A 24,465-nucleotide genomic window follows, 5' to 3' on the forward strand; every position below is an offset into this window, starting at 1 on the left:
GGATCGATAACTCTTGCGCATGCCCAATCTCGCGCCAACTCGTTCAGCTTCTTTCCTTCCTGCGGGATTCTTTTCTTTCCGGCCTCGCCCAGGCTAGTTTTTCCCCGCCCCACCAACGCCCCCTTTTCAGGGATTTTGCGGTGGGCGGGACACCGCAAGCGCGTTCCCAGGAGTGTGTACGCGCGCGTTCACGGGAGATGAAAGAGGGAGGGCACTAAACACTGGGTGTGGAAGGTGACCAGGGGACCGCGGGTGACGGAAGACGCATGCGCTCCAGAGGCGGTGCGGCGAGGCTACGGGAATGGCCGAGGAGCGGGGCGGAAACGGACCTAGTGAACTGGCGGCGCACGCGCATTCGGCCGCCAGCGCCCCGCCCCCTTTGTCAGTTTCCCCTCCTCCTCCTCCTCCTCCTCCACCACCCTCCCGGAAGTGCAGCCGCCCTCGCGCCCACCAGCGGCCACCCCCTGCGGCAGGCCCCGCCCCCGTCGGCCCCGCCCCCCGGCTCTCCGCCCCCTCCCTCCGGTGGTGGCGCTGGGTTGCAGCGCCGGTCGTGGCGGTTTCGTTGCCCGAAGCCGGGAGCGCGGAGTCGTTCCCGGGGGAGGCGGCCAGGCTATGATCGCGGGTCCCCGGCGGCCCGCTCCGGCCAAACAGAGTCTCTGTCTCAGCTGGTGCCCGCGCTCGAACGGTCGTCTCAGCCCAACCCCGCGGCGCAGTTGGCGGCGGCGCCCCCGGCGCGCCCCCTCCTCCGATGGCGGCAGAGATCCAGCCCAAGCCGCTGACCCGCAAGCCGATCCTGCTGCAGCGGGTCGAGGGCTCTCAGGAGGTGGTGAACATGGCCGTGATCGTGCCCAAGGAGGAGGGTGTCATCAGCGTCTCGGAGGACAGGTGAGAACCGCTGCCCCCTCGGCCGCGAGCAGGGGCGGGACGGGCCGGCGGTCTCCGAAGCCCGCTTCTGGGGCTGTGCCTCCACGTCGGCGCGAGGGCGAGAGCTCTCGCCGAAGTTTTTATTTTAATGCGCATCCTGCTGGTGCCGGTGTCCAGCCGCGCAGTCGCCGCCGCTGCGTGGCTCCGGGACGCGGAGCCGGGGCAGCGGCGTTCTGTTGGGGCTTGCCCGGGTGGCGTCCGCCGGGGCCAAGGTGGCTCTTGGACTAACGGTGCGCCGGCCACTGGACCTTGGTCCAGCCCTGAGGACAGTGGAGGGAGAGGGAGGCGCTGCCCGGCCCTGCAGGTGTGTGCGTGGGGAGGATGCTCATAGCTCTTCTGTAAGATAACTAAAGGGTTTTGAGAACTCTGGTACAGTTCTGAAGGCTCCAGACTGAGGAAAGCAAATGCCACTCCCTTCGCTCAGGCGTTCTCACCGAATCCAGATCTCCCAGACGTCTTCCACTGAATTCAATAAATATTGCAAGTTGTGAAGAGTATCTGGGCTTCTGCCCAGAAGGGGAGCTGACTTCTCTCCTTTGCCCTCCTTAAGCTTAAGGGGAAGCTCCTAGAACTTTGGAGGGACCACTGCTGCAAATAGCTCTGGAGTTCCTTCCCTTTGCTTGCTTCCTTTCCTTTTTTGCCTAATTTTGCTTAATTTGCAGAAGTAGAGCCAGTTGTTCTGCCGATAGTATTCTCCCTTGTTTTTCAGACAGTGCGTTTTTTTGTTTGTTTTAACTTAATATCCTTTAATATGCAAAGATTATGCAGATGAAGCTTATTTCCAGAGAAATGAAGCTTGAATATAGTGCTAATCGTTTTGATCTGGAATTGTTGCTTTTATAGTATCAATTCGTATTCTACAAAATGTCATATTGTAGAGCTATATGACAAGGAGCTTTAGCCTTTAAATGGTAGATAGGTTTTCTTAATGTAAGTTAACATTGTGCTGAGGTAAAAAATATTTTTTCTTGGTGACTTGTAAAATTTCAGGCAAAGAAAGGTGAAGCAACAATGTGTTCATACCGTCTTTGTAGTCATTTCAGTGCTTTGCATGCAGTGTGGTCTCAAAAAATGTGCCTGACAGGTCTATTCATATCATAGGTTCTTAAGTATAATTAGGATGACTACATATTAATGTCATATTTTTGTCTATGTCTTACTCCATAAGATGGCCAAATGGTACCTGATTCACTTCCTATACAGATCCAAGGGAAAATATTGTAAACATACACCAGTGGCAAGCAGTCTGCTAAGAACAGAAGAAATTCATGGGCTGTAATGGAATATATGGATGTAGAACCCACTTGAAATTCACAGAGAAGGCTTATGAATGTTTAATTTTTCCACAGAGGCAAAATTCTACTGAAGAGGTTGCTTCTGGACCTAGAAATTCTTTGTCACAGAACTGTGTTTTTTAAAAAAGAATATATTGACAGACGTCACTTTCCCTGTCTTTAACTACTAGAGATGAAACTGCTCATTCTAACTGCTGTAGGAAATTCATAAGTAAGTTTGTTGAATCAAGTAGGAGAGGGAGAAAGGTAGTTAAGACCTAAGTGGCTTTAGTATTAGTTTTGGAACTTTCTGCTTTGGAAGTAGAAGTTAGTTTTCCTAGTTTTCTTTTTTTTAAGTGTTCAAAGGGATCTTAGAGTTTATTTGCTATAACACTTTCATTTTACGGTTGAGAAAATTTAAGCCAGAGAATTTACCTGCCCAAATTCATATACCTGGTGGTGAAACCAAGCTTGGCTCCTGGTTTCTGATTTCCATCTCACTGTTTATACTAAAGGAAACTACTTTAGTTGGGGGTACATTTTAGAGTATTTAGAGACTCTGAAGTAGCATATATGAAAGAAAATGAAGATGCGTTTCATCTGATTGTGGGACAAAATGACTGCAGTGTTTAGCTATGTATTAACTTTTACTCTTTCAGTTTACAATGTAAGTAATAGAAAATATTTTATAATGCAGTTAGTGTTAAAATAAGTAAGTCTAGGATTTTTCTTGATGTATTTTCTTACTCCTCAGGTCAACAAGTCTGTGTTTCTGTAGGTCATATAGTCACACGTGATAAGAACTTTGTTAGAGCTCAGTTTCAATTATGGCTTCCATTAAAAGAGAACTGATCTGTATTCTTTCTTTTCAAAAGCTGGTGTCACTGTCACTTGATGTAATAATAAAGATATGAAGATAGAATATTGGATTTTCATCAAAACCTACCAAGCCATTTCCATTCACCACTTCAGCTAGACTCTAGGAGTTTTCATTCCTGAACTGTAAGGTTAAACCACAAAATAATGTCCTAGTCCTGAATGACAGTGTCTCATAAGTCCTTTTGAAACCTTGGTTTTCCTTTTTGACCTCTGATTCCTAATAGCCTTTATGATATCTTTGAAAGCAACATTTTCTATCTTTTTAAACAATGTTATTGGTGCTTGTTGTCCATTTATCTTCTCCATGAATTCCCTAAGGTGCTATGTATGTCTTACTCATTGTAATATCTTAGGGTCTACTATGGTGGCCGGCACATAGTAGGCCCTCAGTGAACATATATCGATGCCTGATCTTTTTGTTGTTCCTGAAAGCACATCTTAATTATTGTAGACATTTCATTGATATTTGTTTGAATGAATTTTATGAAAACCAGTGAAAGTTCTGTGTGGACAAATGTTCGGAAAAGGATTGGACTGGATGGCCTTGAAAGATACCTTAAGGCACTTCCCTGGTGATCCAGTGGTTAAGACTCTGAGCTTCCACTGTAGAGGGTACAGGTTTGATCTCTGACTGGGGAAGATCCTGCATGCTACACAGACCAGCCCAAAGTTTTTTAATAAATGAAGAAAAGGTGCCTTAAAATTTTCAAAGACCTTGCATTGTTTATTCATCACATCAACAAACATTTAAATGCCTTTGCTGTGTTCCATGCACATGTGCACACTTCATTGGTGAAAATGACAAGGTCCTTTCAAGGTACTCATAGTTTAGTGGGGCGTGGGTATGTGTATGGAATTTTAGAAGAAAATAAAACCACAGCGTCCAAGATTTAGTTCTGAAAAGAGAATTTTTACATGAGGAATAGTAGCTGGGTACTACAGCCCTTCTTGTTCCTTAAATTTTACTTACTTTGGAGGATTCTTTTGTTTGGGCTGCAATACCATTTTCTTTTTTTTTTTTCATTTATTTTTATTAGTTGGAGGCTAATTACTTCACAACATTTCAGTGGGTTTTGTCATACATTGACATGAATCAGCCATGGAGTTACATGTATTCCCCATCCCGATCCCCCCTCTGCAATACCATTTTCACCCTAAGGCTGCTGTCCATCATGGATTGATAATATTCTAATCTTCAGGACCAAGAGTGGCTGAAAACCCTTATTCTTAGTTCATCTGAGCACAGTTAAAACAGCCTGCAACTTTACTTCATACCAAGGGAGAAAACATAAGGAAATTGGAGAAATATAAAAATGGGATTTCCCTGGTGGTCTGGTGGTTGAGACTTGGTACTTTCACTGCCGTGGCCTGTGATCAGTCCCTGGTGGGGAACTCCCACAAGCCGCGGCCAAAAAAAAAAAAGGAAGAAGAGATAAAAACCAATCTGACTTACAAGTATAGATTTCTGCTATCATAAAATAGAGTTTGTTCTCAGAACTCACTGGCCTTATCTGAGCCTGTCTTTGCTTTGGTTGTAGTTAGATTCTATCTTCAAAGGATATGGCCAACTTGGGTCCGTTGGGCTCCTCATTTCCCAGCTTCTGTCTGGACTGTCTTTTCTGAGTGAATGGCATTTTAACATGCTTTGCTTAGGAGTTTCCTCCCAGACATTTTGCCTGTATTTTGGTCAAGACCACTCTCTAACTTGCAGCTTACCAGGGTATGTCCAGTGGAGCCTCTTCAGGTATTGAAAGCTAGAAGAGACTGCTCCAGGTGGTACCGAGCCCAGTCCAGACCTTTATCTTTGTAAGTTCTTTATATGCATATCTTCACACAAGTCAACAATCTTAGCATTCACACCTAGTTTCAGTAACTCTAGGTAGTTACTATTAAACCATTATAGGAAATTGTTCCTTCACTAGGAGTGTATACCCATGCAATGGGTAAAAGTGGGCCAGATTTTTATCTTACATAAGGAGATGTGTTGAAGAGTGGATACCACCCAGTGGGGTTGTTGAAGAATCTCCTCTGCTTGTAATGGTTAGAGAAAAGACCAAGGGACTCTCCTTCAGATGGGTATTGCAGCATGAATAGGAGTTCATGTGAGAAAGCAAGGGTGTTGTTAGGGGCATTCTAGCTTGAGGGGGAAGAAAAATCTCCCTGTGCATTGAGAAGCACTAGAATGGACTGGTTAAGAATGTAGTCAGGACTCAGTTGCTCGGTTGTGTCTGACTCTTTGTGACCTGATGGACTTGAACCTGCTAGGCTCCAGCAGGCAGCTTGAATTCAGAACTCAGCTCTGAGTGTCACACTCTGAGGAATCTGGAAAATTAGTGCCTCCAGAGGAGTAATTATGATAGCAAACATTCTAGAAATAAGAAAAGAAGAGAAGCAAAAGGCAAGGGAGAAAAGGGAAAGATATACCCAACTGAATGCAGAGTTCCAGAGAAGAGCAAGAAGAGATTAGAAAGTCTTCTTTAGTGAACAATGCAAAGAAATAGAGGAAAACAATAGAAGGGGGAAGACTAGAGATGTCTTCAAGAAAATTGGAGATAGCAAGGGAACATTTCATGCAAGGATGGGCACAATAAAGGACAGAAATGATAAGGATTTAACAGAAGCAGAAGATATTAAGAAGAGGTGGCAAGAATACACAGAAGAACTATTGAAAAAGGTCTTAATGACCTGGACAACTACAATAGTGTGGTCACTCACCTAGAACCAGACATCTTGGAGTGTGAAGTCAAGTGGGCCTTAGAAAACATTACTATGACAAAGCTAATGGAGGTGATAGAATTCCAGCTGAGCTATTTCAAATCCTAAAAGATGATGCTGTGAAAGTACTTCACTCAATATGTCAGCAAGCTTGGAACACTCAGCAGTGGCCACAGGACTGGCAAGGGTCATTTTTCATTCCAGTCCCAAAGAAGGGCGATGCCAAAGAATGTTCAAACTGCTGCACAATTGTGCTCATTTCACAGGCTGTCAAAGTAGTGTTCAAAATCGTTTAAGCTTTGCTTCAGCAGTACGTGAACCGAGAACTTCTGATGTCCAAGCTGGATTTAGAAAAGGCAGAGGAACTGGAAACTAAATTGCTATGATCTATCCACTGGATCATAGAGAAGAAGCAAGGAAATTCCAGAAAAGCATCTACTTGTGCTTCATTGACTATGCTAAAGCCTTTGACTGTGTGGATCACAACAAATTGTGGAAAATTCTTAAAGAGATGGGAATACTAGACCACATGACCTGTCTCCTGAGAAGCCTGTATGCGGTCAAGAAGCAACAGAACCAGACATGAAGCAATGGACTGGTTCAAAATTGGGAAAGGAGTTCATCCAGGCTGTATATATTGACACCCTGCTTGTTTAACTTACATGGGGAGCGCAACATGCAAAATGCCGGGCCGAATGAATCAGAAGCTGGAATCAAGATTGCCAGGAGAAATGCCAACAACCTCAGATATGCAGATGACACCACTCTAATAGCAGAAGGTAAAGAGGAACTAAAGAGCTTCTTGACAAGGGTGAAAGAGGAGAGTGAAAATGCTTGTTTAAAACTCAGCATGCAAAAAACTGATATTATGGCATCCAGACCTTGGAAGGAAAGCTGTGACAAATCTAGACAGCATGTTAAAAAGCAGAGATAGCACTTGGCCAGCAAAGGTCTGTCTAGTTAAAGCTGTGGTTTTTCTGGTAGTCAAGTTCATATGTGAGAGTTGGACCATAAAGAAGGCTGAATGCCAAAGAATTGATGGTTTGAAACTGTGGTGCTGGAGAAGACTCTTGAGAGTCCCTTGGACAGCATAGAAATCAAACCAGTCAATCCTAAAGGAAATCAATCCTGAATATTCATTCGTAGGACTGCTGCTGAAGCTGAAGCTCCAATACTTTGGTCACCTCATGGGAAGAACTGACTCTTTGGAAAAGACCCTGATGCTGGGAAAGAGTGAAGGCAGGAGGAGAAGGGGACAACAGAGGATGAGATGGTTGGATGGCATCACCAACTCGAAGGGCATGAGTTTGAAACAAACTCTGGGAGATAGTGAAGGACAGGGAAGCCTGGCATGCTGCAGTCATTGGGGTTGCAGAGAGCCAGAGGGTGAATAACAACAACAGACATTCCTAAAACTTCTGAGTGCCAGAATTTGAAATTCTTCTCTGGATAAAAAGACCTGAGGGTGTGGTGGTAGGGTGTGATGGAGAGAAGGCCGTGGGGAACAGGCCTACAGGGAATGAGGGTAATTGGGAGGGACAGTGGAGAACTGCCACCTTGTATTCCACTTGATTGAGGACCAGTTTAGGAGCATCATTATCTGTGTTCTCTGTAAGCCCTATGGGGTTAGGACCATGTGGTGGGTAATAGCGAGTCATATTTTATCTCAGTAGACGATCTATCCTCCAGTGCCATCTTGTTCAGTCGCCCAGTCATATCCGACTTGCGACCCCATGGACTACAGTGTGCCAGGCTTCTGTGTCCTTCGCTGTCACAGAGGAGATAGCCAATTTGTATATGTTCATTGAATGAATTGATGCAATGGCTGATCTATCGATTGTTTGGAATGGAATGGGCCTGAGGAGGTGGTGTGTTTCCTAAAGATAATGTGAGTTGAACCTGAGAGAAGCTTGAAAGAAAGTGAAATTGTTAGTCACTCAGTCGTGTCCAACTCTGCAAACCCGTGGACTGTATCTCACCAGGCTCCTCTGTCCACGGAATTCTCCAGGTAAGAATACTGGAGTGGGTAGCCATTCCTTTCTCCAGGGGATCTTCTTGACCCAGGGACTGGACCCAGGTCTCCTGCATTGCAGGCGGATTCTTCACCACCTGAGCCACCGGAGAGGTGGTTAGCAGCTTACTTTGGGCCTGGCTAATGTTGCAACAAGGAATAGGAGTGGGAAAGGGCTGGAATGAGAGAGTGGTAGGATTTTAAAAAGTCTTTAAGGCCTTTTTTTCCCCACCTCTGAACTACTGTTAAGAGGCCATGAGTACTTGACTTTTTTACATTGGAGTATAGTTGATCTCCAGTGTTGTGTTAGTTCTGCTGTACAGTGAAGTTATTCATATACATATATCCTCTCCTTTTTAGATTCTCTTCCTAATGGGTCATTATTGAGTATTGAGTAGAGTTCCTTGTGCCATTAAACAGAGGCTTGACACACTCAAAAATCAAAAAAAGTTTCAGTTCAGTTCAGTGGCTCATTTGTGCCCGACTCTTTGCGACCCCATGGACTGCAGCACGCCAGGCTTCCCTGTCCATCACGAACTCCCGGAGCTTACTCAAACTCATGTCCTTTGAGTTGGTGATACCATCCAACCATTTCATCTTCTGTTGTCCCCTTCTCTTCCTTCCAGTAGCAGTAGGTTCTTATTAGTTATCTGTTTTATATGTAGTAACATGTATATATCAGTCCCAGTCTCCCAATTTGTCCTTCCTCCCCTCCCTGCCTTGGTAGATAAGATTGTTATCTGCATCTGTTTCTGATTTTGTTTCTAATTTTAAGTAGGTTCATTTGTGACTATTTCTTGAGAAGATAATGTTAAAATATCATTTGTAAATCCTCACACTATTGGCTCATACCGTTGATTCTTCTCATTGTGAAATTATACTGTCTTGGTCCTCTGGTTGAAACTGTTAGTTTCATTTAATACATTGGCTCAGTTAGTTGAGCTTATGGTATCTTATGTACCATGCATTTTATAACACTTGAATTAAAAGTTTTCAAATGCAAATCAACATTTTCCCCAATGTGCAAGCATAGTTCCGGAAGTTGAGGATTTCCTGGAATGATGGTGAGAGGTCTCTAAAGTTGACAAAATTGGAAGCCATCTGAACTGTTTTTTAGTTTGACTAAAAAGGTCCGTCTCATCAAAGCTATGGTTTTTCCAGTAGTCATGTATGGATGTGAGAGTTGGGCTGTAAAGAAAGCTGAGCGCAGAAGAATTGATCCTTTTGAACTGTGGTGTTGGAGAAGATGCTTGAGAGTCCCTTGGACTGCAAGGAGATCCAACCAGTCCATCCTAAAGGAAATCAATCCTGAATATTCATTGGAAGAATTGATGTTGAAGCTGAAACTCCAATACTCTGGCCACCTGATGTGAAGAACTGACTCATTTGAAAAGACCCTGTTGCTGGGAAAGATTGAGGGTGGGCGGAGAAGGGAACGACAGAGGATGAGATGGTTGGATGGCATCACCGACTCAATGGACATGAGTTTGAGTAAGCTCCGGGAATTGGTGAGGGACAGGATGGCCTGGTGTGCTGCAGTCCACGGGGTCGCAAAGAGTTGGGACACGACAGAGTGACTGAACTGAAACTTTTTTTTGAGTGTGTCAAGCCTGTATTTAATGCCAGAAAATTAGTAAACTTTCAGCTATGCACTAGAGACTCATCACTTGCTGCTAGTAATTGCTGGTTTCAAGGTCCCAAAATGGGAATCTGCCCCATATGATTTTGAAAATGAGACTTTTACCCTGAATTCAGAGCATGAGGCAGTCTTCATGCCAGCAGATCTGTCTGGAAACAGGCTGCCTCTGGGTCTCTAAAGGTCAAAATATAGATTGACTTTTTTTAATATTTAAAAAATTTTAATTGGAGGATGATTACTTCACAGTGTTGTTGGTTTCTGCCGTAGAACAACATGGATCACCCTTAAGTTCACGTATTTCCCTTCCCTTGTGAGCCTTCCTCTCACCTCCCATAGATTTGACTTTTTTTTTTTTTTTTTAATTTTTTTTTTCTTATCCTCCCTAAAAATCAATCCCCTCCCCCCTCCCCTATTATGATGCTATAGAAACTCTCAAAGCTCACTGCTTTTAGAGTATTTACTTTCTCTTGTGATACCCCTGTGTATGTCATATTTGTGAGGCTGCCAGGGCTAACGACATGACAGGCAGCCTAGATTAGGAGTAGGCCTGGTTTTCCAGGGTAACATGATTAAGATTTGACTTTTTAAGAAAAGATCACTATCAGAAAGCTGCTCAAGGAAGTTCACTAAGGAGGTTCAGCTTCCAGTGATCCCTAAACTCCTGATGGTTCTGAATTTCCTACTTAATTTACACGATTAACCCAGATTCTATCCAGGGCCTAAAGATCTTTATCAGGATACATTCATCTGGATATTGCAAGATAAGGGGAGATGTTTTGAGAGACAGTTCTGATGCTCCTAAAATGAGCGGGTCTGGGACTGAGATCTTGTATCTCAAGTGTTACTAAACTTACTTTGAAAAAAGAAAAATAGGCTCTAAAAAATCATAGGGCAGTAGCAGTCAGATGAGACTTTGGAGAATTGACCTTTTTTCAAGCAAACGAAATCAAAACTTTAAAAATGGAAATAGCGTTTTTTCCTTGCACAGCATCTTCCCCTGGTTTAGTTTTCACTGTGAATCTGGCTTTGCGAGGGAGAGATTTTCTGTTTGTTGTTGAGAGCCATCTTGGTGTTATTAAAAAGTAACAGCTTTGGAGAAATTAAAACAGTACCATTTAGAAGTCAGTAAATAAATTGTGATTTAAGACTATTTTAAGTATTGATCTATTGACACCTGGAACCCTAAACTGAAAAGTGAAAGTGTTAGTTGCTCAGTTGTGTCCAACTGTTTGTCACCCCATGGACCAGTCTCCTCTGTCCAAGGAATTCTCCAGACAAGAATGCTGGAGTGGGTAGCCATTCCCTTCTCCAGGGGATCTTCCTGACCCAGGGATTGAACCCCGGTTTCTTGCATTGCAGGCAGATTCTTTACGTCTGAGTCACCACTCTCAGTCACCACATAACTGAGTTATATACAGAATTACTTACCTGAAAAGAAAATGTCCATCAAGCCAAACTTCTTTTTTCTCAACTACAGTTACCGGAATTTGATTTCTAATTCCTCTGCCTTTTCTAAATCCAGCTTGAACATCTGGAAGTTCTCGGGTCACATACTGCTGAAGTCTAGCTTGGAGCATTTTGAGCATTACTTTGACCAGAGATCAAATTGCCACCATCCGTTGGATCATAGAAAAAGCAAGAGAATTCCAGAAATACATCCACTTCTGCCTCATTGACTTCACTAAAGCCTTTGACTGTGTGGATCACAATAAACTGTGGAAAATTCTTAAAAAGAGATGGGAATACCAGACCACCTGACCTGCCTCCTGAGAATCTGTATGCAGGTCAAGAAGCAACAGTTAGAACTGGACATGGAACAACACACTGGGAAAGGAATTTCCCAAATTGGGAAAGGAATACGTCAAGGCTGTATGTTGTCACCCTGCTTATTTAACTTATATGCAGAGTGCATCATGTGAAATGCCAGGCTGGATGAAGCATTAGAATCAAGATTGCTGGGAGAAATATCAATAACCTCAGATACGCAGATGACACCACCCTAATGGCAGAAAGCGAAGAGGAACTGAAGAGCCTCTTGATGAAAGTGAAAGAGGAGAGTGAAAAAGCTGGCTTAAAACTCAACATTCTAAAAACGAAGGTCATGGCATCTGGTCCCATCACTTCATGGCAAATAGATGGGGAAACAATGGAAACAGTGACAGACTTTTATTTTCTTGGGCTCCAAAATCACTGCAGATGGTGACTGTAGTCATGAAATTAAAAGATGCTTGCTCCTTGGAAGAAAAGCTATGACAAACCTAGACAGCATATTAAGAAGCAGAGACATTAGTTTGCCAACAAAGGTCCGTCTAGTCAAAGCTATGGTTGTTCCAGTAGTCTGTATGGATGTGATAATTGGACTATATAGTAGCTGAGCACCAAAGAATTGATGCTTTTGAACTGTGGTGTGCGGAAGACTCTTGAGAGTCCCTTGGACAGCAAGGAGATAAAACCAGTCAATCCTAAAGGAAATCAATCCTGAATATGCATTGGAAGGACTGATGCTGAAGCTGAAACTCCAATTCTTTGGCCACCTGATGCAAAGAACTGACTCATTGGAAAAGACCCTGATGCTGGGAGAGATTGAAGGCGGGAGGAGAAGGGGACGACAGAGGATGAGATGATTGGATGGCATCACTGACTTGACATGAGTTTGAGCAGGCTCCGGGAGTTGGTGATGGACAGGGAAGCCTGGTGTGCTGCAGTCCATGGGGTCGCAAAGAGTTGGACATGGCTGAGGACTGAACTGAACTGAAAAATTGTTTCAGAGGTATAGGTAACAAATAAGACCAAAAAGGAAAACAAAATCCTCTACTTGTCTTTTGACAGGGAGTGCCCTTTGTGCTCTCATGTGTCTTTAATTTAAGGAGTCTTGGAAAAGAACTGAGACTGGGAGTCTGATCCCTGCTGAACCCTGCATTGACCTTGGGCACTGGGCATTTCAACACTGTAAACATTAGTTCTTCTTCTAGCAAAGGGGAATGCAGCCTGGCAGTGGGTATGGCTCTGTGATGACCCCACAAAGGGATGAGACAAGTGTAAAGTCTCCGCACCTCCATGATCTAAAACCTGGAGCCCGAGAAAGTGTGCAGAGGGACAGACTTGCCATGGGCTTTGTGAGTTGCTGTAAAATGATGCTTTCTGGAGTCTTTGGCTGGCAGCCGTCCTTTATTCCTGGATGAAATATTAAAGAGGCGTCTGTTTTGTGTTGGTGCCTAATACCTAGTTGAACTGGATTCTCTGCATTATTTCCAGATGAATCCTTCAGTTTGAAATATCAGTACCAAACAGTTTAATCCTTCAGTTTGAAATGTCAGTACTAAACAGTTTAGCTCTGAGTGGTTTTCTGGGCCCTAAGTCAGGTTCTGAATTGTTTGGAGTAATGCTTTTGAAACTTTTTGGACCATAAATCATAGCAAGAAGTACATTTGGCATTTGCTACTGGAGATTCACATACAGGGACATATAACACACATGTATAACTGGGACAAAAGTTTGGTTAAATGGTATCCTTTCATTGTGACATGCACGCTGATATTTTGTTTTGTCGTAGCCATCATAAAATCCTAGTTATGACTCATGCAGATGATTTCATGACTCAGAATGGGTTGAAAACAACAGTTTTTTTTTGTCTTTAAACTTTTTATTTTGTATTGGGGTGTAGCCGATTTTTGATAGTTTCAGGTGATCAGTGGAGGGATTCAGCTATAGATATACATGTATCCATTCTTCCCCAGGCTGCTGTCCTATCCGGGCAGCCACATAAATTGAGAAATTGTTGAAGTTTTTGTACACTATTTGTCTGTATGTAGTTTTGGCTTTCTAGGAGATGGAAATACGTTACAGTTCAACTCAGGGACATTTACCTACCAGCCTACCTCACCCCTGACCTGTCTTGCTTTTCTGAATTTCCATAGATTAGAGAATTGACCTTGTCTCATTGGAAGCCTCCGGGTCAAGAGATAAATAACTAACTCAGCCCTTTCAGCTGAGAGCCAAAGAGAGGTGAGAAGAAACCAGGGGTGCGGCAAATTGAACAGCTGTGGAAGTAGCTGTGTTTTGGCTTTCCTGTGATGTGTCCATTTATTACTGAGTTAGGACTCAGAAATGATACATCTCATCTAAGTGATGAAAGTCAGTTACTAACCTCTTTATATGACTGACTGCTTTTCTTTTTAGCTGGGTGGATATACCTGTAATATGCAGCTATTGGGGGATTTTATGTGTTTTCTATTAGTTACTAAATTTTTAATCTTTTCCTCAGTTTCTAAGGATCAACTTATATTTTAAGTAATTATTATAAGAATCCCTCTGAAGGGTGTTTATATTTTAAATAGAGATAATAGAACCATAATAAAGAATAATCACTCATATATCTCTCAGCACAGACTGTGTTGTATGTATTTCCCTCTAGCAGTTTGCCTAATGTAACTTTCAAAAATAGGACTGTAATCATACACTTTTCTGTTCTTGTCCCCTGCTTAAAATTGTGCCACCAGGTCCCTAGTCTTTAATCATTTTAAGTGGCTGTATATCTTTCCTTCAGTATTCACCTGTATTTATTTAATGCTTGTACTGTATGAATTTGCGCCTGGAACTCATCATGAACAAGACATCCTGCTTTCAAGGTACTGATTACTAGTGGGTACAGCATTGACGATTATCCATCACCTACTGTTGGCTGCTTATTTTCAGCTTTTTAAATGTTACGATGAACATTGTTGTGCGTGTAGCTGTTTTTCCTTCCAGATTTTAGATGATTTCTTTAGGAATAAATGTAAGAAGATTGCCATATTGCTTTCTGAAGGGCTTGTGCCACTTTATAATATTTACAGTGACATAGGAAGTATTAGTTTTCCAAATCTGACCAGCCACTGGCATTATTTAAAATTTTGGGGGGAGGAGGTTAAATTGGGAGATTGGGATAGACATATGCACACTGCTATGGGTGTAACAGATAACTAATAAGAGCCTACTGTACAACCCTGGGGATCCTGTGCAATACTCAGTGATGACTTAGACACGAAAAGAATCTCAGAGTGAACACGTGTGTGTAACTGATTCACCTTGCTGTACGCCTGAAACTAACACAACACTGTAAATCAGCTGTCCTCCAATAAAATTAAAAAATAGAAACTTTCTTCACACTTTTCTAATAAATTATGGCACTTCATTGATATCTAATTTGCATATTTGGACTGATCTGTGAATGTCTTTGTTTGCTTGTTTACTTGTTAGTTTTTCCTTTTGTGAATTGTCTGTTCCTGACCTCTGGTTCTCCTGGTTCTCCTGAACAGTTTTTTGTATATATAGATATAGTTTATTAATATAGTAAGAATACTAACCATATCTCTGTTATATAGCCAGGTATGTCTTACACTGTACTGTTAGCCTTTTTATTTTTTATATAGAAAATGTTCACTCTTTAGTTTAACCATCTATCCTTTTCTTACATTGAAATTTCTTCCGTCATTCCTAATTCTTTACCCAGAGATTCATTGAATATTCGTTTGTCTTTCATCCTCGTCATAATTTGGTGAAAATATAACTTTTTGATGTGTTTCTTCTTTTGTATGTTTCATTCACATGGCTTATTTATTTTACCACTAGAGATTTGTATCTCTTAATCTCCTTTACCTATTCCACCCTCCCCACTCCCTTACACTTTTAATTATTGTAGCTAATGAGTTGTTCTTGCCTCTTTGCCATTATGTATCTATAATAATAGCTGGACTTTCTCTAGCCTGGTCTGCGAGTTAATGGGAAAAGCATCATTTGGCTCTTTTCCAAACTTCAGGATTTCAGAGTCTCTTTGTGCATCTGTAAATTGAGAATAATGATTCCTCTCAGGATTGTTGGGAGGTTTACATGAGATGATATTCCTGTAGCACCTGGCATTGTATTTGGAGCATAGATGGTACTCAGTACAAGTTAGTTTTATTTTTTGTTTATGGTACCATCATGCCTGTTGTCATGGTTTCATTAAGGCTTGACTATTTTAAGAATCGCCTTGGATACACAAAAGTGGGGCTGTGGAATTTTTGTTGGTTTGCTTTCTTATGGTTGAGTCCCTTTATCATTTCTCTAGATGTATCATAGAGAAGGCAATGGCAGCCCACTCCAGTGTTCTTGCCTGGAGAATCCCAGGGACAGGGGAGCCTGGTGGGTTGCCGTCTCTGGGGTCGCACAGAGTCGGACACGACTGAAGCGACTTAGCAGCAGCAGCTAGATGTATCAAGGTGGGGTTACTCTGTCATCTTTTTACTGCCACTTCCCAAACTTGTTCTCTGAAAGTCGGGTCAGGGGAGGTGTATGGCTGGTGGGTGGGGGTCCTGTGTTCTCTTTTGCAAGCTTTTCTGTCTCTCCATTTGCCATCTTGTTCTGAAATGGTGTGTTCACTGCCCTCATTGGCCTCCTGGGGGGCAAGGGCCGTGTATCCTGGGTCTTCCTTGGGGAGTATTGGGTTGGCCAAAAACTTTGTTTGGGCTTCTCCGTAGATGGTGTGGAAAAACCCAAATGAGCTTTTTGGCCAACCCAATATATTGAGGTGGTGGTTTAGTCTCTCTGTTGTGTCCAATTTTTTTGCAGCCCCATAGACTGACTGTGGCTGGCCAGGTTTCCTCTGTCCGTGGGATTTTCAAGGCAAGAATACTGGAGTGGGTTGCCATTTCCTCCTCCAGGGGATTTCCGCAACCCAGGGATCATACCTGCATCTCCTGCATTGGCAGGTGGATACTTTACCGACTGAGCCACCCAATATATTGGAAGCCCAATATATTGCAGTAGGGATGAAATTTTAACTACCCCAGTTTAGCTGTCCTCCACCGGAAGACTGGACATTATAAATTGGCAACTAGTAGGCTGAGGTCCACCCTCAAACAGATTTTGTCTGTATATGCTACGTTTTTAGAAGTTTGAATTGGTAGCCAAGTTTTAAAAATCTGGATTTCACATACAAGTCCAGCTTGTTGGCTTCTCTTGACAAATGAGAAGATGTAGCCGGAAGTTCCCCTCCTGTAAATCCCTGCTCTGCCCACTTGGCCCTGAGAGGCCATGCCCACGCTACTCCTGCTGCCTGCTGGCAGGAAGACAGCACATGGTAACCAGAGAGCTTTCTTGGCTTCCTCTTGAGTCTGAAAGGTATACTTCCCCTTTTATGGAATCAGTGGTTAGAGGTTTTTTTGGTATTTAGAAGAAGGAGGAGAAATTGAAAGATAACCAAAATGCCTTTATTTCTAAAAAGTTAAGTGGGGGTGGAGGGAGGTAATTAAGACACCTTTATAAGAGAACCTGATGTTGCACACGGTAAATAAATGTATAAATAAAGACAAGTATTGGGAAATTAGGTGTGGCATCTACCCACCCCTTTCTGGATGCCTTGTAACAGTGTTTGGGGCCAGAGACCCAAGTTTCAGAAGCCTGGGTTTGACTCAGTAAGCTTAAGTAAGCTTTGTTTTTGGGCTTCCCTGCTGGCTCAGTGGTGAAGAATCTGGCTGTCAATGCAGGAGACACGAGTTCAATCCTTATTCCAGAAACATCTCACATGCCAGGCAACAGCGAAGCCCGTCAGCCACAGCTGTTGCGCCTGTGCTCTAGAGCCCAGGAGCTGCTGCTACTGAAGCCCATCTCTGTGGGCATTTCTGCTTTAGAGACTGAAAATTTTTCGCTGGTAGCTAATCTCTTGTAGATTACTCCCTGGGTCCTCCTTCTGCTCTCCTGAGAGCTGGGTTCCCTCAGCTCACTCTTCATGTAAACATCCTCACAGACATTGACATTTTTCTGATTACCTTACGTTCTGGGCTGCTCATCACTGTGTTTCTCAAGGCCTCCAGCTCAGGACTTAGAATATGGTAGGCAAAACTGGGGCAATAGAGGCTTGTGTTGTGTGTTACTTTACGATGAGGCCTCCCCCGGTTTATAGGTGGTGGTTTACTCGGTAAGTCATGTCCTACTCTTTCAACCCCATGGACTGGAGCCCACCAGGCTCCTCTGTCCATGGGATTTCCCAAGCAAGGATACTGGAATGGTTTGCCATTTCCTTCTCCAGAGGATCTTCCTAAGCCAGGGATCGAACCCATATTTCCTGTATCTCCTGCATTGCAGGCAGATTCTTCATCAGCTGAGTCATCAGGGAAATCCCTGGTTTATAGCGGTCACTCTGAAACTAGCTGTCAGGTAGCTCTAGTGGTAAAGAATCCATCTGCCAATGCAGGAGAAGTAAGAGATGTGGGTTCAATCCCTGCGTTGGGAAGATCCCCTGGAGGAAGAAATGGCAACCCACTCCAGTATTCTTGCCTGGAGAGGAGTCTATTCTTGCATGGACTGAGGAGTCTGGTGGGCTGCAGTCCCTAGGGTCACACAGAGTCGGACACGACTGAAGTGACTTAGCACACACGCATGCAGATGGTGGCGTGTCTTAGGTTTCTTTGGTACTGTAGACAGAAATCAGCCTGGCAGGAGGCTCAGGTATCTTGCAGAATCCAAGGACAGGGATGGATTCAGGTCTCAGGAAGGGACCTAAAGCCTGGAACCTCCCTGCAGCTCACGGGTTTGTTTCTGTCTGCTTCATTCGTTTCTCTTGCTCACCCTGGCTTCCTGTGTTTCTTTCTTAGTCCGCCTGGCTGTCTGCAGCTGCTCCCGAGTCTTACATGCTATAGTCTAGATGAGCAGAGAGAGATGATGTCAGGCTCCCAGTCCCAGTTCCAGAATTCCTGGGGAAGGGACTTACTGGTTCCCAGCCAGGCCATCTGTCTATTCTAGGCCTGTGCTGAGAAGCGTAGCATGCTGCAGGAATGTAGTCATCACTGCTGCAGCCTGGGGATGGGGAGTAGAGGGCAGGTCTCGGCAAAGAGGGGCTTCCCAGGTGACTCGGTGGTAAAGAAACCGCCCGCCAATGCCCTAGCTGCGGGTTCGATCCTGGCTCCTGAAGATCCCCTGGAGTAGGAGATGGCAACCCTCTCCAGTATTCATGCTTGGAAAATTCCAGAGGAAGTCTGGCAGGCTACAGTCCATAGGGTCGCAAAGACAAGATTAAGCATGCACATGCACACTCAGCAAGAGCTGTAAGGTCAACAATCCAGCACATGCCCACCGCTTGGGTGGGGCAGGATGGGGTGGGGTTGTTGTCCTGGTAGCCACAGAATGAACTCAGACTCTTGCTTTTCTCATGATTTTCACCGCCCTCTTTTCCTGAGGTCTGCTCTTGTATGTAGCCTGTGACACGTCCAGGTAGACACTCCTCACTGACTGATTTGATGAGTTGACTCCTGCTTTCCTCTAGTGAATATAAAGTGAGGGCTGGGTAGACATTTCACAACGAGTGCTGAGCACAAAGCTATTGTTATTTGACAAATTTCAGCACTGGTGAGTGGACCCCATGTGGTGACTATATTTTTTTCTAAACTCCAAATCAAAACACATGGCAGTGTAAAAGATTTTTTTCCTGATGGATGAGTATAGATAGATGGATGAATATATATAGATGGATCGATGAATATTTATCAATAGATCAATGAATATATGTATATGTAGATAGATATACAATATATTTTATTATACATTTAGCAAACTGAAATTCAAAAACTAACTTGAAACTAGACTGCTGAGCACATATGGACACTGTCTGTATCCTATTTCAGGGAGGAGGCTGAAAAAACTCTGGGATATTAATAGTAATGAATAATAGTTAACATTTACTGAGTACCTGCCATGTGCCAGGCCCTGGGTTAAGCCCTCTATCTGCCATTTCTTATCTAACCCTCCAAATGATTTTAGGAAGCTAGTATTTTACTCTTATTTGAAAGACAGGGATCAGATGCAGCCAAGAAGAAGCAGAATGGGGATGTGCATGCCCCTAGTTCCTTGGACCCCACAGCCCTTTCATTCATCCTCGCGGTGCTACATGAGCTCTCAGAGGCCTAGAGGGACCAGTGAGGAGCCTCCACGGACATCACAACAGGCTGAACTTGGTTTTTCAGAGGAAAAGCTAGCAAATCAGCTAACCAGTCAACAAGTGACGATGCAAATTAAGTGAAAAGAGGGCAGACATCCTTTTTGCATCTGTGCGATGCCTTCTTCATCTGCTCTAAGTATGGGTATGACAAAACTGTAGATATAACTATGAATGATATCAGGAAGAGCTATGCATTTCTTGATGGACAACAGGGTCTGTGAATGAGGAGGGCCTTTTTGGCTCCGTGTGTGTTTATAGGCTGATCCTTCTCACATAACCAGGCCTCTGGAGATAGGTGGTCCTTGTCTCTCTTTGTCCCGCCATCTCCAGCATGTGGCTTTCATCCCTGTGGTTGCCCCATGATTGAAGATGGTTCTTTGGCTTTCAGTGTCACATATGGTCATAAATCAATCACAAGGCCACCTAGCTACAGGGGAGGATGGTGCATTTGTTTATTCATTGATTGATTTTTAACACATTTTTTTTTTTTCTTTTTGGTTATGCCACATGGCATGAAGAATTTTAGCTCCCTGACCAGGGATTGAACCTGCACCCGTTGCATAGGAAGTGCAGAGTAACCACTGGACCACCAGGGAAGTACCAACACGTTAACAAATTTGGATACTGGGAAGACAAATAACTAGTGTGATCTCAAATGAGACCATTGTCTAGGCGAACTATGCTGTACTCTTTGGACCAGTGTTGACTTTAAGCTTGGGAATAGCCTTGTCCCCATGTGGACTCCATTTGGATTTTGTAGCCTGTTCAACTGGTGACAGTTCCTCCTCCTCCTCCCAGCTCTGCCCCTTCTGCTTAAAGCACTGCAGGACTGCCTTTGCTGCTTGGAACGACTTCCCAGATTGGCAATGCTGGAATTTAAATCCTAGTATCAGGATTAGAAATCTGTGGTTTCTTAAATTCATGGGTATAGGCCAGGGACTTTTATGCTTTATTGTTGTTGTTTAGTTGCTAAAGGTATATAATTGGTCATGGGCCACCCTCATGTTCATCAATTATTCTGGCAAACAGAAAGACTTATCAGGAAGTTTCCCCAATTCTTGTAGGCCTTTTAGAACCACCTGAACTCATTCATTTGCGCTTCTCATTTAGAATCAGATATTGAACTGCTGGAAGAATTTGTAATTGTCCAACTAGTGGATGCTCTCACATAAACAGTTGTACTGTGTTTTCTACTAATTCAGTTCAGTTCAGTCGCTCAGTCGTGTCCAACTCTTTGCGACCCCATGAACCGCAGCACGCCAGGCCTCCCTGTCCATCGCCAACTCCTGGAGTCCACCCAAACCCATGTCCATCAAGTCGATGATGCCATCCAACCATCTCATCCTCTGTCGTCCCCTTCTCCTCCTGCCCTCAGTCTCTTTCCCAGCATCAGGGTCTTTTCCATGAGTCGGCACTTCACATCAGGTGGCCAAAGTATTGGAGTTTCAGCTTCAGCATCAGTCCTTCCAATGAACACCCAGGACTGATCTTCTTTAGGATGGATTGGTTGGATCTCCTTGCAGTCCAAGGGACTCTCAAGAGTCTTCTCCAACACTACAGTTCAAAAGCATCAATTCTTCTGTGCTCAGCTTTCTTTATAGTCCAACTCTCACATCCATACATGACCACTGGAAAAACCATAGCCTTGACTAGACAGACGTTTGTTGGCAAAGTAATGTCTCTGCTTTTTAATATGCTCTCTAGGCTGATCATAACTTTCCTTCCAAGGAGTAAGCGTCTTTTAATTTCATTGCTGCAATCACCATCTGCAGTGATTTTGGAGCCCAGAAAAATAAAGTCAGCCATTGTTTCCACTGTTTCCCCATCTATCTGCCATGAAGTGATGGGACCGGATGCCATGATCTTAGTTTTCTGAATGTTGAGCTTTAAGCCAACTTTTTCACTCTCCTCTTTCACTTTCATCAAGAGGCTCTCTAGTTCTTCTTCACTTTCTGTCATAAGGGTGGTGTCATCTGCATGTCTGAGGTTACTGATATTTCTCCCGGCAATCTTGATTCCAGCTTGTGCTTCCTCCAGCCCAGCATTTCTCATGATGTACTCTATATATAAGTTAAATAAGCAGGGTGACAATATACAGCCTTGACGTACTCCTTTTCCTATTTGGAACCAGTATGTTTTTTAAAATTTATTTTATATTGGGTTATAGTAGATTTCCGATCTTGTGTTAGTTTCAGGTATATAGCAAAGTGACTTGTTATGCACATACATGCATCTATTCTTTTTCAGATTCTTTTCCCATATAGGTTATTACAGAGTATTGAGTAGAGTTCTCTGTGCTATATTTGTTGATTATTTATTTTATATATAGTGCTGTGTGTTTGCTAGTCCCAGCCCCCTAATTACCTCCTCTCCTCCCTCCAGCTTCCGAGATGACTTTTTTTCCCTCTTGTTACTCTGAGTTTGCTCTTGTCTTTAATTCTAGCATAAATTGAGGCAATTCTCTTCTCACTGTGAATCAAAAGCACGAGGCAGAGACAAGAAAAGGCAATGCTGGATGGTAAAGAAAGCCCGATAGATCGACCTGAACTGAATCTCAGCTCCTCCACTTGCTAGCTGTGTGACTCATCTCATCGAGGTTAAAATTGTTTTAAAATGTGTTGTGTGGGGCTTCCCTGATGGCTCGGTGGTGAGGAATGCACCTGCCAGTGTAGGAGATGCAGCTTTGATCCTTGATCCGAGAGTATTCCACGTGCCGTGGAGTAAGCAAGCCCCTGTGCCACAGCTATTGAGCCTGCGCCCTAGAACCCAGGAGCCACAGCTGCTGAAGCCAGTGCGCCCTAGAGCCCTTGCTCCGAAACAAGAAAAACCGCCAAGAGAAGCCTGCACACCGCAACTAGAAGGTAGCCCCTGCTTGCCATAACTGGAGAAAGCCTGGTGGCAGCAACGGACTCCCAGCACAGCCAAAAATATTAATGAATTAAACAAAAAATGTGTTAGGATGCTCGTAATTATTAAAGTTCAGAAAGAGTTGTATGTAAAGCTTCTGGTGCATGATAGGATTTTTAGGTGTTAGAAAATGTGTTAATTCAGGGGTTTCCCTGGTGCTTCAGGGGTAAAGAATTCACCTGTGATGCAGAAGAGGCAGATTCAATCCCTGGGTTGGAAAGATTCCCCTGGAGAAGGAAATGGCAGTCCATTCCAGTTTTCTTGCCTGGGAAGTCCCATGGACAGAGGAGCCTAGTGGGCTATAGTCCATGGGGTTGCAAAGAGTCAGATGTGACTTAGCAATTAAGCAACAACAAAGGCTTCGACTCTGCACTCTCAATGCAGGGGCATGGGTTTGATCCCTGGTCAGGGAACTAAGATCCTGCATGCTGCAACTAAGAGTTTGCATGCCACGACAAAGATCGAAGACCCTGAGTGCCACAACTAAGACCCGGCACAGCCAAAATAAATAAGTAAAAATAAATATTGGAAAAAGAAAATACATTAATTCAATTGATATCTCCAGTTCAAAAATTTAGGAGATTTGGTGTTTGGCATAGTCTGAAACATAGTGTCCGGCACATTACAAGCACTCAATAACTAACTCTGCATCAAATTAATAATCCAAGTATTTATGTAACTCTTTGTCAAAGTGGAGAAGAAATTCCCTAGGGGTAAAGTTGTTACTTCTATTGCTTATTTATCTTCAGTTATACACCCAGGTCAGGTATTATTATAACGGATTGTTTGGGAAACAAGCACTTTGTAAATGGTAGTTATCACGAACCAGAAACTGGATTCTAAAGCGATAGAGCAGGAGATGTACCTGTCACTAGCAAACTGTCATTTGACCTTCTGTTAACAAAATATATCTTGTTTATGTCAGTGGAGTATGAACGAGATGGTCTCAACAGGCCTGTAAGTGTGGTATTGTAGTTAAGAGGACATGGAGCCCCTTTTGTATTTGGAATCATTTTGGTTAAAAAAAAAATTGCAAATAAATATAACACAGTATGTCACTGTATTTTCAATTTTTGGATAAAATTATTATATACTTCAGCTAACAAAATTGAGCTGTTTGCCAGCATTGTCACTCTTAATTTATAATTCAAAGTACCTACCTGCATACAAAGTAGTAATTTTTCACCATTTAATTCTAGTGGTTGTTTGTTTCTTTCCCACTGAATGGACAAGATAATTTATCTTGCTCTGATATTCTGTGGCAGAAAGCAGAAGCCCTGCAGTGCCAGTGTTCATGTAATCTAGTGACTTCAACTATGCTAAGTGTAACTAAAAGCTAGAAAATAAGTGGAAGTGACCTATAGCAGACAAAATGTGATACAGGAACCCTGCTCCCTAAAATGTGTATATTTTCTTCCTAGACATACCCTTTAGACACCTACTAATACACTGATATTATACTGAACTGTGTTAAAATTTACTGAAATACTGTATTTCATTGACTTGAAGCTGCACATTTTTTTCCTTTAAACGTCAGGATTAGTGATTTCAAACAACAGTTATTGTTTGCATAAGGTTCAGTGAGTTGGCTGGGATGGTTGGTAGACCTGCCTGGACTTGTTTACATGATAGAAAGGCAGCAGCTAGAGAGAAGGGTAGCTCCAATGTGCAAGTACTTTTTCAGCTTCTGTTTGAGTCTCTTTTGCTAATGTCTCACTAGCCAAAGCAAGTTACACAGTCAAGCCGAGTTAGGTAGTGGAGTAGTAGACTGCCCGTTGATGAGAAGGGAAGTCACACCACAAACTGTGTCCACAGATACTGAGATAGGAGGGGTTTCTGAGTGTATTTTTGCCAACCATCTGCCATGATATTGCAGTGAAATCATAGTTAGTGTTTTATCTTTCTCAGTCATAAATAATCTGTCTATGATTGATGATAGAGTTGATTAAATAGGGTATATATATTCAGTTTTTGATAGAAACAATTCATACTGAATGTCAGAATTTAAAATAATATAGAGGGACTTCCCTGGTGGTCCACTGATAAGGAATCTGCCTTCCAATGCAGGGGACATGGGTTTGGTCCCTGGTTAGGGAACTAAGATTCCACATGCTGCAGAGCGACTAAGCCTGAGTGCCACAATTACTGCGCCCGCACACCTCAA

General features: G+C 43.2%; 1 protein-coding gene across 6 annotated transcripts in view; it reads left to right on the forward strand.

The window, feature by feature from the left end:
- Positions 1-531: 531 nt before the first annotated feature.
- Positions 532-24,465, forward strand: part of WDFY2 (WD repeat and FYVE domain containing 2) — a 179,498-nt gene continuing 155,564 nt past the window's right edge. For all 6 annotated transcript variants that reach the window (XR_006338920.1, XR_006338923.1, XR_006338921.1 and 3 more), the window contains exon 1: positions 532-885. Coding sequence is in view for 1 of the 6 variants with exons in the window: in XM_043892182.1 (XP_043748117.1) it covers positions 749-885 (137 nt within the window). In the remaining 5 variants the exon portion in view is untranslated. The remainder of the gene's footprint in view (positions 886-24,465) is intronic.

This window comes from Cervus elaphus, chromosome 30 (assembly GCF_910594005.1).
Source record: "Cervus elaphus chromosome 30, mCerEla1.1, whole genome shotgun sequence".
NCBI classification, from domain to species: Eukaryota; Metazoa; Chordata; class Mammalia; order Artiodactyla; family Cervidae; genus Cervus; species Cervus elaphus.